Genomic DNA, 16086 nt, shown 5'->3' on the forward strand with positions numbered 1-16086 from the left:
ACATTTTAAAAGACCTATTTCATGTTTTAGACCAAAGACTCATATATTAGCATGATTTGTAAGGCCATTTTAATCATTTGCATCCATAGGGAACTGAGAAATATGCAAATCAGATATTCTTCAAATGAAATAGTTAGCTCAAGATCTCCCTCTTGCTTTGTCCTTTAGGCTTTTATTGTTGCATTTACCTCGGACATCATTCCTCGTTTAGTTTACTACTACGCCTACTCAAAGGATGCCGCTGCGCCCATGAAAGGATATGTCAATGACAGCCTGTCAACATTCCTGATAGCTGATTTTCCAAACCACACTGTGCCTTGGGAGAAACGAGATTTCACCACTTGCAGGTTCCCTCTTATATTCTTAGCTCTTAATTTTGCTTTTTAAATGCATTTTTTAAATTCTCCATTTTCTTCCTGTCTTATAATGTGAAGGATTTATTTGGGGCAATAAAAATCCCAGGTAAAGTGCATCAATTTTGGAATTCACTCATCATATGAATCTGATTTGGAAACATAGAATGTCCAAGAGTAAAAGAATATCATGGGTAAAGATAATATCAATTTTGAATTGTCTCTTATTATTTTAATTTATTGGGAAGAATTCCGACCAACAAATGCCTCTTGGTCCCAAAATGTAATATCTATAGACCATACAGCATGATCATATTATATATGCATTTAACCTACTTGAATTTAACTATGTATCCATAAAAAGAGGTAGAGTGGGAAAGGGAGAAATAATATGATAAGTTCATCACCCATCCCACTTAAATGGTTTCTTTCACACAGGAAGCATGAAATTAGATTTGTGAACATATTTCCACACTCAGCATCTCATGTACTGTGAGGAGCTTCTTACTCTATGACTTAAAGATTATATATAATAAATACATATGACATAAATGTATATACATGTATGCATGTATATATACACATATATACATAGACCACTTAAACCTTAAGCCAGCTACTTCTTCCGGATTCCAACAAAGAAACAGCAAAATCTTGATAGAGGAATAATAGTATACTGTGTAAGAGCATGGATATGTGTCAGTTTTCTTGATTTCATCACTTCCTAGTTGGACTAAATCTTTGAAGAACATCAATATCTAGCAAGTTTGTAGAAAACAGTGAGCTTCCAAGGTTGAGCACTAAGAAAAGTCCAGAAGAATAGTAAGAAAAACAAAAACAATGCACTGTCAAATAAGCCAAAAGAAAATAGAGTTTCAAAAAAATAGTCAACAACGTCAAGTCTTGTTGTCAAAAGATCAAAAAAGATGAGGATTAGCATGTTTCTTCAGTTTAATGATAGGAGACAGTGTGTTTCAGGGAAGTGGTGCATAGAACTGCATTAAAAGTAGGAAGAGTGGGAACGGGGAGACAGCATCATTTTGCTAACATTTTTAAGAAATATGACTTCGAAGGGCAGGAGAAAAGTTTCACTTGTGCCTTCTGCTACACCAAACTAAATATAAGTAACATGTGGCCTTGATTTTTACCTGTACCGAAAAGAAACATTTCGTAACAGCAGTTATCTTCCTATGACTTGACTTTTGTAGTTAATTAAGCGTGTCTCTTGGAGAAATAATAAGAATTTATGCTGGGTCTCTGTTTGAAACCATAGCTAATATTTTTTTGGCATTTACTTCTGTTTTTCAGGTACAGAGACTACAGATATCCACCTGACCATGACCAGAAATATTTTCATAATATGCAGTACTGGCATGTCCTTGCTGCCAAGATGACCTTCATCATCGTCATGGAAGTAAGCCTTTCTTAATTGTGTTCCAGTTAGTCTGTCTTCTCCCTTCAGGTTTCTAAAGGTGTCTGCTCAGCAGAAAATTAGCATTATCTCAATAAATTATTTTTAAGGAAGTATTTGTTGTCCTAAAAAGCAGCTTAGGGATATCTTCAGTACAATGAGTTGCCTGTTATTACCTACTATTTTTGAAGATACCAAGGTGACATAAAAAAAGAAAAAATATGGCATCTTCTCTCAAGGTCAATAAAAGGACAGAGAACTCACTGATCTTACTGAGTATCTATTATGTACTGATTCCAGACACTATAATAATAACCCTGTAAGTTAGACTTTATTAGTGACTCTTGAAAAATGAATCTCAGACTCAGCAGAATTAGCAGTGGGTTTAAAGATAATCAGCTAGGGGCACCTGAGTGGCTCAGTTGGTTAAATATCTGACTTCGGCTCTGGTCATGATCTTGCGGTCCGTGAGTTCGAGCCCTGGGTCAGGCTCTGTGCTGACAGCTCAGAGATCTCACAAGACAGTTTATTGTTATTGGACGATATTCATTTTTCTGGACACTTTGCTGGGCACTGTAAATCTGAAAACATACTTACCCTTCAAGCTGAGAAAATTTGCTTGTATGTATTTTTTTTCTTTTCTCTGTTCTGTCTTTCTGGAATTTCTATTACTCAGGTGTTATACTTCCTGTTATGAAATTCTTATTGTTTATTTTCTCTCCTATAAGTGATAGTCTCCTGTTTTTGTCTTTTGTTTTGTTCTTTCGTTCCTTCATTATTTCTCTTGCTTTTTAGTTCCCATTTTTCTGTTTCAGTCTTTTTCTTTCACGTTAGACTTTCTTACATAATTGATGATTCTTGCCAACCTGCTCATACTGTAGAGTGAATAAATGAGAGCTGATTATAAGCTTTGTGTGCATAGAGGAAGAATGTCACTTGGTGGGTTTCGCTGGTGATGAGTTGGTGAGGGGACCTTTTCATTTGAAACCTATAAAATTTGATATCTGCCATTCTGATTTCACAAACTGGTTACGGTCTGTGAAAAATCCTCTGAACTCTTTTCTGTTGAGCTATTTTATGGCTACCTGTGTTCAGAGAGCTGAGCAACACAGAAGAAGACTAGGGATCTTAGGATTCACTGAATGTCACTTAGTTGCCATGTGTTCAATGTGGGGCCACTTCTCCATCCTCCACTGTCTCTGGTGCTCCCGAGTTCACAGCTCTCTGTTTTGATTTCTGCTGAGAGTAAACTACTCATCTTTGCTGAGTTACTTGCTGCCAAGGTGAGGATGGAGAGAAGCAGTACCTGGGTGAAGGTAGGAGAGAGGTCCTGAAAATTCACCTGCTCCTACTTATACCATATTTTGGCTAATCCTCTTGTTTTCAGCTCCACCCCCATGTATGCTTTCCAAGTCCTTAGGACCATCTTTCTTGAGCTTTATTGAAGATCTAAAATAAAGTTGGCTTTTGTCTTGTTGGTTTTTACCATCATCATATCACCAGTTGCAAGTTTAAGTCCCAGCTGTCTTCAATCTCTGGAGTTTGTTACTACTGTTTCCTCCTCCTCCTCCTCCTCTTCTCCTCCTCCACCTCCTCCTCCTCCTCCTCCTCCTCTTCTCCTCCTCCTCCTCCTTCTTCTCCTCCTCCTCCTCCTCCTCCTTCTTCTCCTCCTCCTTCTTCTTCTTCTCCTCCTCCTTCTTCTTCTTCTTCTCCTCCTTCTTCTTCTTCTCCTCCTTCTCCTTCTCCTTCTCCTCCTTCTTCTTCTCCTTCTCCTCCTTCTTCTTCTCCTTCTCCTCCTTCTTCTTCTCCTCCTCCTCCTCCTCCTCCTCCTCCTCCTCTCCTCCTCCTCCTCCTCCTCCTCCTCCTCCTCCTCCTCCTCCTCCTCCTCCTCCTCCTCCTCCTCCTCCTCCTCCTCCTCCTCCTCCTCCTCCTCCTCCTCCTCCTCCTCCTCCTCCTCCTCCTCCTCCTCCTCCTCCTCCTCCTCCTCCTCCTCCTCCTCCTCCTCCTCCTCCTCCTCCTCCTCCTCCTCCTCCTCCTCCTCCTCCTCCTCCTCCTCCTCCTCCTCCTCCTCCTCCTCCTCCTCCTCCTCCTCCTCCTCCTCCTCCTCCTCCTCCTCCTCCTCCTCCTCCTCCTCCTCCTCCTCCTCCTCCTCCTCCTCCTCCTCCTCCTCCTCCTCCTCCTCCTCCTCCTCCTCCTCCTCCTCCTCCTCCTCCTCCTCCTCCTCCTCCTCCTCCTCCTCCTCCTCCTCCTCCTCCTCCTCCTCCTCCTCCTCCTCCTCCTCCTCCTCCTCCTCCTCCTCCTCCTCCTCCTCCTCCTCCTCCTCCTCCTCCTCCTCCTCCTCCTCCTCCTCCTCCTCCTCCTCCTCCTCCTCCTCCTTCTCCTTCTCTCTCCTTCTCCTTCTTCTTCTTCTTTCTTCTTTCTTCTTCTTCTTTCTTCTTCTTCTTTCTTCAACTCTGTGAGTTATACCATTTTTAAAAATTCCTTTACAAATATTTTATTGGGTTTTCAGGAGTGAGTGAGCACAGATATAAAAAGTATATTCAATAACCAAGATCAACTGAAAGGTCTGTAATTACACATTTTAGTATGTATTTATTTGCTTAATGTTTGTCTTTCTGGGACAAGGACCATATCTTTTGGCTTTTCCTCATACTTCTGTGCTGAGCACAGTTTATTGAATGATTGAAGCGGTTTGTAAGAATTTCCTGCTGAACAGTTGACAATTCTAATAGTGTCCTCGATTTTCTTTTGTTTTTCCTCCAGCATGTTGTGTTTTTAGTTAAATTTTTGTTGGCCTGGATGATTCCTGATGTTCCAAAAGATGTTCTGGAGAGAATCAAGCGAGAGAAGTTAATGACTATCAAGATTCTCCATGACTTTGAGCTTAACAAATTAAAAGAAAACTTGAGAGCTAATTCAAGTGAACTTGCCAAAGAAGTCCTAATTCAGGAAAACAAAGCACAACTGGCTAAATCAGCAGTCTAATCAACATAATGAACAAGCCACTAGATGCCTGTTAGGCTTCACAATCTCCCCTGGGTTTTGGGCCAGAGGCCAGAAGCCACATATCAGTTTCACCCTGCCTCCTCCTCCTTCTTTTTTAATTCTGAGTTTTCTGTACACTTTTACAGAGGCCAGCTTTGTGAGGTTGGAAGAATACCACTTGTCTGCTTCATTGACTGAGCCCTCCCCAGATATTGTTTTCTGGAGTTCTAGAAATGATTGTTAAAAGTGCATATCGAATCAGAATAGTGAAAAATCATGGAATGTTGCAGTTTAGAATGAAACACTGGACTTGGGCTGTCCCATCATGTTCCAGTGTGTCTGCACATTTTCATGGTCTTCTACTGGTGGTTTTATAACTTCTCCCCATCAAGAAAAATGTTGAAACGTGGAGAAAAGAAGTGAAGAAGCCTATTGAGCCGTATATATCCTGCCATCTTAGACCATGTGAATGAAAACCCCAAATCAGATGACTTAAGAAAACTCACATATTAAAAATGTTAAGTAAATATCATGGCAAGGGTTTGTTCCTGAAATCACCCTGAACAACTTAAGCTTCCATCAGAATCCCAGAGAGACCTTCCAGGTCAATACAGAATTGGTTTTTCAAGAGACTGAACATTTGGGTTTCAACAAAAGTCTAACATCTCAGTACTTTTAAGACAACGTTTTGGTAACAGCAATTTCAAGGCTGGATTGTCTTATCTGGAAAACAGCATTAAGAAGTTGTTAGGTTGCTTCAGTTCTTCAAGTAAATGAAAGATATTGTAGAGAAGTCAATGTGTCTTCTTAGTTAACAAACACAAGACAATGAATATTGATTAATTTGTTGACCTTAATCTAAAAAAATCGTTGAATTACTTTTAAAAATCATTTTTCTTCTACCATGCATATTTTGCATCATGAAGCCTGTTTGAGCATAAGCTCTTTGTGTAAGTTAGGTACAAGTTGTTTATGAAATTTGATCTCTCTCTTTAAAGCAATCTCGAATCTTCTAATGGGTTTATACTGTTTCCAATTGATGCATCACTCCATACAGTGCTCAGTGCCTTGTCCCTATGCCTTTGACACACAAGAAGTGGTTGTGCTGTTTATCTGACGTGATGTAACATCTCAAATGTTAGCTTGTTTAGTGAAATTGTCGATTTAACATCAGTCACGGAGTTTAACACCAAAAGTAGATCAACCAAGTAAGAAGGGGGTGATGGATTTTACAGCCAAGTGAAAATAAGTTAATTGAATGATTTCTCTCATATGTAGGCCTCTGGTACAGGTACACCTTTTCTTTTTTCTCTTAAAAAATACTTCATACATATTTTTGACACTATAGACTGGGAGATACAGTTTAGTCATATAGTATTTGCATCTGTAGCTTCAAATTACATTTCGGTTTGAAAAGAATGTTGTTTTTTTAAGTTGTATACAAAAGAAGAAGCTTTATCACAAGATTTTTTTAAGTAGTGTTTCATTATTTGATACTAATACATTTTTGTAGAATTGCCAATTAAGTATATGGCAGCTGGTATTAATTAAGGGTCAGTATTAAACATTTGGAAGAGAGGATTAGGAATTTTATAAAACCATGAGACAGTTACCCCCAAATTGGCAGTAATGTTTTGTCATCCACTAGGTAGATTTTATAAAACATTTTTGTGTAATTTTAAATGATCTCATTATTGAAAAAATGATGTCATGTGAGGAGGAGATGTATTTTTTGCTTAACACCAGTCAATGTTACTATGAAAGAAGCCACAGATGCAATATCTTTGATTTGTTGAATCAAACTCTATGTTACTACAGTGTTGTCCCTTGTGCACAGCTGATATGTATTGCTTTCTTCCTAGGTGCTAATAAAAATAAGGAAGAGTGTGGAACTTGGTTTCCTGGATATAAGTTTTAGTTTGTATAGCTTAACAGTATTTATAGATCTAGGGTGTTAAGATAAATAAAGACAAATGTAACTCGCAAAATTATCTGTACACTGTAATCTTAAAACAGAATCAACTCAAGTGTTGGGTTTCTAGAATGTATGGAGAAACTAGTAAGAGAGGAAATCATTTGAAGACAAGTAAATAGTTCCAGTGGTTGGTAGAACCATTGTGTTATTAACGGAGGGCCCAATTAAGAGACTACCAAGTGTAGGTTGAGATTTATCAGCATGGCTGATGTTTTTATCAATCGATCAAACCCAAACTTTTTTTTTTCAGAAATGCTCCAGGAAACGTTTATTTTATTTGAAATAATTTTAAGTGCAAAAGCCAAAAAATTACATAACCCTTTCCAAATGTCATCACTAATCCTTGCCTTCATTGGTTTTTCTTTGCACACAAGAAGCAAAATCCACCTCAAAACATTTATTTTAGAGGAATCCATCAGAAGGGAGTATCTTAATTAGATGGGCTGCTGTCTTATTTTTCTGCATCTCGTGATTCCTCCTGGCTTTAAAATTCTTCTTTCAACTAAGCCATGAAGCAGCTTATTAAGGAGAATATGGAAAGAAGATGATAATGAAAAGGAGGGGCAGAGGAAGGAGATAAAGTGTTCTCTCCTTATGAAGCTGTGCTTGCTTCCATGGGGAGAGGTGCCGTGAGGCAGCCTGGTGCAGCTGTGGGTAGTGAGGGGAATGTATCACCTAAGGCATCTCTGTGAGGATGAGAGGAAAGTCCAAGAAGTTTCAAGTTGAAAACTACCAGGTGTCGAGAGTGAAAATTGGATTCTAAACTGATTGTGTAGCCTCAGTTGCTATGGGTAGCACTGGATCTCTGTTGATGGATACCGGTTGAGGGTGAAGAGTTTGTATCACTCCTTCAAAAGGGGAATCTATATGTTTTGAAAGATCCTCTCTATAATAGTTGGTTTAAAAAATTTTTAATGTTTATTTATTTTTGAGAGAGAGAGACAGAGCGCAAGTAGGAGAGGGGCAGAGAGAGGGAGACACAGAATTCAAAGCAGGCTCCAGGCTCAGATCTGTCAGCACAGAGCCCGATGTAGGACCCAAACCACAAACCATGAGATCATGACCTGAGCTGAAGTCAGGCACCCAACCAAGTGAGCCGCCCAGGCACCTCAATAGTTGTTTTTAATTAGCAATAGTTATTATGTTATCAAAGAATGTTAATAGGGAACATAGCGTTGCCAGAAGTACCATTGACTAGGCTTTGAAGTCTGACACTGTGATGGACTCTAACTATGACGTTATTCTTTTTCTAGACAGATTTTTACTCTTCTGCTTTATGTATGATTATTCAAGTATGTCAGCTCTGCCAGCATTATGTAAAAATTTCATAAGAATATTAAAAAGAATAGCATGGTTCAAAGTATATGAGATACCTGCTTCCATCCCCCCCTTCCCCTTACATTGGAATAGCATATTTTCCCTGTGAGTGATTCTGGGCCATGGTGTTAACCAAGAAAATGAATACTCCTTTTTCTTTTCTTTTGTCCACTTTATTCCCTCCCCCGAGGAGGTGGGTATGGAGGTATGCACAAAAAGTTGCTCTTAAGTAACATGTATGTAAATCTCAAGAGATTCAAACTCATGCAGTGAATAAATACTTTGACATGAATTCAATTTATTCTTCCAGTAAAACGTTGATATGATTCTTCCGAATTTGAGTGCCCTAAGAGATTTTCAAGCCTCATTTATGTTTAGAAACATTAAAATGCATTACATGAAAAATGTTTATTTCACAAAATTCCATCTTTGTCGCATTTAGAGGTGCAGATTTCTTAAAAGTAAGAGGCTGTATGGTCCAGAAAATTTGGAAAAGGTGGTACTTTTGTTGTTTGGTCTCTTTATTTTTTTTTCTCCTTTGGGAGGTGATAAAGGTGAATAGAAAGACCCAAGGAGAAAGTAGAGTATATTGAGATATATTCTGAATATTTCCTAGCCTCATCTTTCTGAAAACACACACACACACACACACACACGCAAAACCTACAGCTACGTGCATGGGAATTATCTGGACTATTTGCGTGAAATGCATATCCCCGAGCTCTAGGAACACAGTCTTTGAGGAATGATCTTTCAAAAATATCTCCCTGGGGCGCCTGGGTGGCTTAGTCGGTTAAGCGTCCGACTTTTCCTTAGGTCATGATCTCGCGGTTCGTGGTTTCGAGCCCCGCGTAGGGCTCTGTGCTGACTGCCAGCTCAGAGCCTGGAACCTGTTTCAGAGTCTGTGACTCCCTCTCTCTCTGACCTTCTCCTGCTCACGCTGTCTCTCTCTCTCTCTCTCTGTCTCTCTCCCCCTCTCCTAGAAATAAATAAAACATTAAAAAATTTTTAAAAAAATAAAAAATAAAAATATCTCCCAGCGGTACCTGGTGGCTCAGTCAGTTAAGTGACTGACTCTTGATTTCTGCCCAGGTTAAGATCTCCCAGTGGTGAGATCGAGGTCTGCAATGGGCTCTGCGATGGGCCTGAGGCCTACTTGAGATTCTCTCTCTCCTTCTGCCCCACCCCTGCTCACATGTGTTCTCTCTCAAAAAAATTTTTTTAATTAAAAATAATCTCCTAAGTTATGGTGGGTATAAGAATTGAGAATTTCTTAAGAATGCCAAATTCCTAGCTGAAAGCATTTTTTTTTTTTTTTGTAATAACTCTCAGACATATCATTCCAACCATCAGGGAAGCATGTCAGGGCACGTGGACTCAGGATTTCCAAGTTTGTAGCTGTTCTAGTTCTGCGGTGTGCAGAGGTAACTGAAATCTGATACCCTAAGAGCCCTAGACCTGTAGTTTCTATTTATTTAAGAGAGAGAGAGAGAGTAAAAGAGATGTATTTGCTTTTACTAACATATTCAAGAAAATAAAAGTGCATGCTGGCCAGAGATAAGGATGAATACATCATATTCTATGTGTGAAAGACCTATTCTAGGTTGAAAGAATAAACAGATTTTCAGGATTTAATCAGGTCAGCAAAACCGTGAATATTGTAGAATAATGGGTTTCTTATAGTAAGTAGGCCTTTGAAACTGGAAGAAATTGGGAAGTCATGGTCTGGGAGGGAGGTTTGGAAGCTCAGAGAAAGGCACCATTCATCTCTTCTGAAACATACTGCCGTCCGTGGCTGGAAAATTGGAGCACATATGGATATTCAAGAAAGGAAGTGAGATGAGGCAGGAAGGCTTATGAAGAAGTTTCTGGAATGCCGTTGCTTCTGTATAGCTACTTACTTCTGTGAGTTTGCAGCCAAGATTCGCTGCTGGTCAGGCAGATCTGGACACAAAGTGCAAAAGAGTGAGGACAAGCTAGAGCCAACTGGAGCCCTATCTGAGTGTCCTTCATATATTTGTCTGCAAAGATCACCACAGAATTAGCTGCTGCTTCCTTCGCTTATGTTTGCCTCTTTTGCAAACAGAACCTGACACCATGTAAGGGAAAAAAACCAAAAAATAAAAAAAAGAAATCTGAGAAATACAGCTCCAGCTTGACCAAACTACCATACAAACAAAATTTTACAAAATTAATAAAACTATTGATCATTTGAGAAGTGTAATTAAAGAATAGAGCCACTTTGCCTTCATAAAATGTGGTATTCAATAACTAAGAATAAGAATCTCTTTTCAAAAACAATCTACATGTTTACAAAATCTGACCAAATACAAGGACATTAAAATAAGAAACTTAGAAAATTTCAATCAAAAGGTAATTTTCTCTGTCTAGGATAAAGTGAAACTGGAAAACTATAATAAGATAACTAGAAAATTTTGTGACAGGTTTTCAAATGACTTATGGATACAAAAATTTATCAAAATAGATTTTAGAAGATAATTCTGATTATATGGAATGAAAAATACAGTGCAGCTCACATTTTGTGAGTACACTAAATATTTCTTGTGGATTCCTTTTTTTTTTTAAGTTTATTTTAAGAGAGAGCAAGAGAGCTCATACAAGCAGGGGAGGGACAGAGAGGAGAGACAGAATCCCAAGCAGGCTTCCAGCCGTCAGCACAGAGCCATATGTAGGGCTCCAACTCACAAACTGTGAGATCATGACCTGAATGAAGATCAAGAGTCTGACGCTGAACTCAGTGAGCCGCCCAAGTGACCCGCTTCCTTTGTTTTTTTAAGTTTATTTTTGAGAAAGAGAGAGCGTGGGGCGGGGGTCTCTGCAGGGAGTGGAGGAGGGGCAGAGAGATGGAGAGAAAGAGAATCCGAAGTAGGCTCAGCACTGTCAGCCCAGAACCCAAGGCAGGCTTCTGTCCCAGGAACCAAGAGATTATGATGCTTAACGACTGAGCCACCCAGGCGCCCCCGTTTTGTCAGCTGCTTTTAGGGGAAATGTATAGCCTTCATTTGGCTACTCAAAAAGAACAAAGGAATAAATAGGCTAAGCATTCAAAGAAGTTAGAGAATGGAAATATATATATAAAAGAAAAGGAAGGAAAAACTGTCCAACCAGCAATTTAAGTCTAGAAATTTATGTTACAGAAATAACAAAAAAAATTGTAAACTGCAGAGAGAGAAATTTGTGTAGAAAGTTGATAGTTCAAGTATATTCTTTTCACTGGAGAATATAATGTAATAAAATAATTCACTCTTTATGAGACGCAAAAATTGGAAATAACCTGAAAGTAGTTAGTAAAGATTAAATGATTTAACATGATGGGATAAAACACAGTCTTTTTATTAAAACTAATATGGAGATTCTACAAAACAGTATTTTCATTTTATACAGTTGAATTCACAATTTGACTCAGAAGCTGAGATAAGCAACAAGAATATTATTTTTGTCTATAATTACTCTTACCTTGATCGCCACCTGCTGGTAGCAAGGAGAAATACAATTTTTAACCAATACCCAGTTTCCTAGTTGGATCCAAAGAAGTGAACAGTTCCTTCAGGTGGGTCTTAGTAATTCCTGAATAAAAATGCTCAGTCTCTCAGGCCTGCCTCTCCTCTTATTTCTACAGCTAAAATGGTGTCCCAGTTTATTCGTGGGAGGAAATGTGGCATGGGAGAAGGGTCTCTGGTCTCACACTGATTTTGGAGTGTGTGTGTGCTACTCTCCACTGTTCTTTGGCAAATAACCCTCATAGGTCTGCCCCCTGGGAGCGCTGGTGGCTTCCTCCGGCAAGCAAACCTGTGATATCGGCTCGGATAATACCTTGTTAATTGCCTCTGAGTTTCTGTCATAGCGCCCAGGTAGCGCCCTGGCCCAGGGGCACGCGAACCTCTGCTGGATAGTGCCCTCAGTCGGCCATGTGAGCTCCATGGCAGTTTCACAGATTCTCAGCTTAGGACCCGCTATAAAAAAAAAAAAAAAAAGGAGGGAGGCTTGAGGACGACAACTAGATGTTCTGTCTGATCACGCTCATCCTCTCTTCGTTATTATGTTGGGCTGGTCCCTATGAGTGCAGAGTCCTCTATATAACTCCCTAGTTTCCTCCTGGAGACTCCAACCGGATATCAGGGCAAGCACTTCCTGCTTTGTGTTCCCCTGCTTGTTGCAGAGAATGCAATAAGGATTTGGATAACGTACCGTCTTTAGGGTGTGATTCTCGAAGTGGGAAGATAAGACGGGATAAAGCATGTGTTATCAGTGAACTACCATTATGGAACATGAGAGTTCAGCCTCACTGAGAACCCTCAGAGAGGCTGTTAAAAACAAAGCTCAGAATTCTTACACTGAGGGAGGAACGAGATGGGGTTTTTCTCTACCAACTCCCATCGCTCACTGATTAAAGGTTGTTTCTAAAATATCTCTTATGAAGTTCTATTTGCAAGCCAAGAACACTCCTGCGGCTGGAAAAGGTAGAGATGCAGGCATTTGCGGTGGAAACTGTCCACTGAAGCTGCAGGTAAACTCTAGTTGAGTGGAGAACAGTGGGTGGGGTACCAGTGGCATCTGCTTACATCCCTTCACCCTATTAGGATACATATTCCTCTCTGGACTGAAGCCTAGGAAGAGGAAATTGAAATTCATGTCTGATTTATATGCTTTCCTCCTTCTGATTTTGTCTTTTTGTCACGATCCTCCAAAGAGTGAGATTTCCCACTTGTCATACTCTGCCTTTTCCCAGTTCTAAATCCATTCTTGCTGAAGATTTTTTAAAATAGTAAATGAGAATGACTTTTTTCTATGCATTGAAAGAACTCTATAGGTGACACCTCTAAGCTTAGATCTTGGTTTGCAAATGGAAGACAAATGCGTTTATTTTTTAAAAAACAGCTTTATTGAAATGTGTATACATAGGATACACTTCAGTCATTTAAGTATATAATTCGGTGATTTTTAGTACAGTCACAGATATATGATGCTTAAATAATTTGCTAGACATTGATTAATTGCTACTGCAAACTGAAAAGTGGGCCGGTGAGGGAGAACAGTAATTATCAACACCACAATTATGACTTTGTGCTCGAGGACTCACATATGTGAGTATTAAATTCCAGTGTAATAGTCACATATTATTAAGACCCTATGAGGTGCACTTCTGCTTCTGCTGTATCAGAGTAACTGGTCCTTGACTTGTCTGCAAACAGTAAACGACTAGGCTTCACTGGCTTGGGCTTCTTGAGAGAAGGGGGGAAAAATGAGGACAACCCTCCAGTCACTTGGGCTGTCCACCCAAGGCACTTTCACAGCTGAATAATAGGAAAAGGAAGCCCAAAGAAAGCCTGGCTTATGGAGTGGAGGTGACAGATGGGTTCAGGGAGCTTGGGAGGCTGATATTTGCAGGATGTACTACTGGAAATGAAGGATTTATGTAGGAAAAGGAGTTTCAGAAATCTGCACAGGAATGCTCTTGATTCTGTTGCCAACTTCAAAATGGTTTGTGAGATCAGGCAAATAATTACCAGACAACTGCAAACTGAACAATTCTCAAAGCTCACGTTGGCATGAGAAATAGCCGAGTTCTATACATGGTGGAAAGAACTTGTGAGCACCTGTGACAATCAGTAGAAATCCTAGAAAGTCACGCCTTAATATGACACCTTAGAGCTGTCTTGTGTGAGACAGATTTAAATTAGCCCTAGATTATAGGCTACTCTTAAGCCAACTTAACAATGATTGAAAATAAGTCATGAAAGAATCAGATGGATTTATAGTAGTATAACTGCATTTCAAAAATACTTTTTAAAGGAAAAATCTAGACATTCAACAGTGTAACATTTACAATGCTCAGCATGTAATAAAAAATTATCAGACCTGTAGTGAAGTGCGAAACTATGATCCACAGTAAGAAGTCAAACTAGTCAACAGAAACATATGCAAAAATGATGAAGATGATTAAATCATTGGTTATTGACCTTATATTGGCTAATGTCTCTAGTATCTCTCTCTCTCTCTCTATCTATCTATCCATCCAAGGACTTAAAGGAGAGTTGGCTTCCAACTCTGATACCAAAATCAAAAGGAAATATTACAATAAAGTAAAGGCAAAGGAGCATATTCCTCATGAAGATAAACACAAAAATCTTTAAATTGATGTTAGACCAAATGGTGTTTATGCCAAAGGGGCAAAGCAAATTTGGTTTCATATTGGCCACATTTTAAAGACTAAAGGAGAAGAATTAGGCAATCATGTTACTTAAAATTTTGGAGGTGAGAAAAGTGACAATTCAACACCTATTCATGACAAAAACACTTAGCATACTGGTAAGAAAAGAGAATTTTTACAGCTTGATAGAGGGCATCAACAAAAAACTACAGTAACATCAAACTTAGGAAAAATTTTGAGCACAAAATCAGGATTTTTGTTTTAATCTACTTCTATTCAACATTGTGCTGAAGGTCCTAATCAACGTACAAGGCAATAGAAAAGAAATAAAGGACATAGAGATTGAAAAGGAAATAATAAAACTGTATTTATTTGCCAGTGGCATGACTGTGTATGTAGAACAACTTAATAAATATGTGAAAAAAGAGAAAAGAATTAATACTTGAATTCTTACCATTTAAGGTCAGTACATAAAAATAAACTTTAATGAATAGTTGGAAAATGACAAAATAATCTTCAAATTCTGAAATTACTTGTCTCAGCAAAAAGAATTGTCATTGTTTCAGCTCTCTCTATTTAAGGAAATAGAAATGACTTTAGCCATCAAACTGTCAGCCCCTAAAAAGTAGATTGAAAACCTGTATGATTCATGACTCCCTTAAAAAAAAATGACATTTCCATCAGAGGTTTAAAACGGGCCAGTCTGATGTCAAAGCTGCGCTACTGAATTGCCTCTACTGCTGTAAAGGCAGAACTAACACTGAGTGCTCATCAATGGACATACCCATTCAGGAATGCCAATTTCTTCTCAGCGTGGTGAATACTCTTATTTACAACCTTAAAGCTGCCTTTTGGGGGCACCTGGGTGGCTCAGTCGGTTAAGCATCTGACTTCAGCTCAGGTCATGATCTCATGGTTCGTGGGTTCAAGCCCCGCATTGGGCTCTGTGCTGACAGCTCAGAGCCTGGAGGCTGCTTCAGATTCTGTGTCTCCCTCTCTTTCTGACCCTCCCCTGCTCACACTGTCTCTCTCTCTCTCTCTCTCTCTCAGAAATAAATAAAAACATTTTAAAAAAAAAGCTGCCTTATGTGCTCACACAGCAGTGTTGTTGTTGTTGCTGTTTTCCTAGACTATAGAGAAGCACACTAAAAGTCGCAAAGTCCTGAGGGGTTTATGTTCCTCCTAACACTGAAGTGTTGATGCCTCTAGCCTCCCTTCACCTGATAAGCAACTAGGCTAGCCTTGGCCTGAGCTTTTCACTGCCTTTCCAGAGACCTTGCTCCGCCTCCGAAAGACCCGCCTAGGGCTGGAAAGAAATTGGATTCTCTGAACCTTTTTTTTTTTTTTAATTCTGGTTGTAAATGGGATTGTAAAGGCTATAAGAGAGGAAATTATTTGAGGGCAGTGGTGTTAGGGAGCTCTTCCCTGGGGCTTTCTAGCTCCTTTGGTTGGAGAAAGTCTCTAATGAAGACAAGGTCACTGGAAAACTATTGAATTGCCAACCTATTCTGTGGCACAGATTGTATTCCTAGATTTGATCAATAACCTGGCTCGCGGCTCATTCTTTCATTTAACCAACTAAACTCCAGGAGCTGAAAAAATATATATACTGATTAGCAATTTTTAAGCACCTAGGATGTGAGCTATGTGTTAGACATACAGGATCTCATTTTAACCTCACAACAATTGCTTGAGGTAATTCACGTTGTGAAGGCCATTTCATGGGAGGAAACACTTGGGCAGATGGAGGAGCTTGGCCAAGGAGGAAAGGTGAAGGGGCCAGGTTTTCATCCCAGGCAATCTGAGTGCCTCTCAAGCTAGACAGAGTTCTTGTCTCTGTGGAGCGTATACCTCCAAGGGGAGCCACGTATCA

At 39.4% G+C, this 16086-nt stretch overlaps 1 protein-coding gene across 1 annotated transcript in view; it reads left to right on the forward strand.

Annotated features, from left to right (window-relative positions):
• Positions 1–6058, forward strand: part of ANO5 (anoctamin 5) — a 102317-nt gene extending 96259 nt beyond the window's left edge. Inside the window, exons 21-23 of the mRNA XM_039253280.1 lie at positions 169–347; positions 1662–1767; positions 4528–6058. Coding sequence (XP_039109211.1) covers positions 169–347; positions 1662–1767; positions 4528–4749 — 507 coding nt within the window. The 3' untranslated portion in view covers positions 4750–6058. The remainder of the gene's footprint in view (positions 1–168; positions 348–1661; positions 1768–4527) is intronic.
• Positions 6059–16086: the final 10028 nt, after the last annotated feature.

This window comes from Hyaena hyaena, unplaced genomic scaffold (genome assembly GCF_003009895.1).
Source record: "Hyaena hyaena isolate Hyena2069 unplaced genomic scaffold, ASM300989v1 scaffold_449, whole genome shotgun sequence".
Classification (NCBI taxonomy): domain Eukaryota; kingdom Metazoa; phylum Chordata; class Mammalia; order Carnivora; family Hyaenidae; genus Hyaena; species Hyaena hyaena.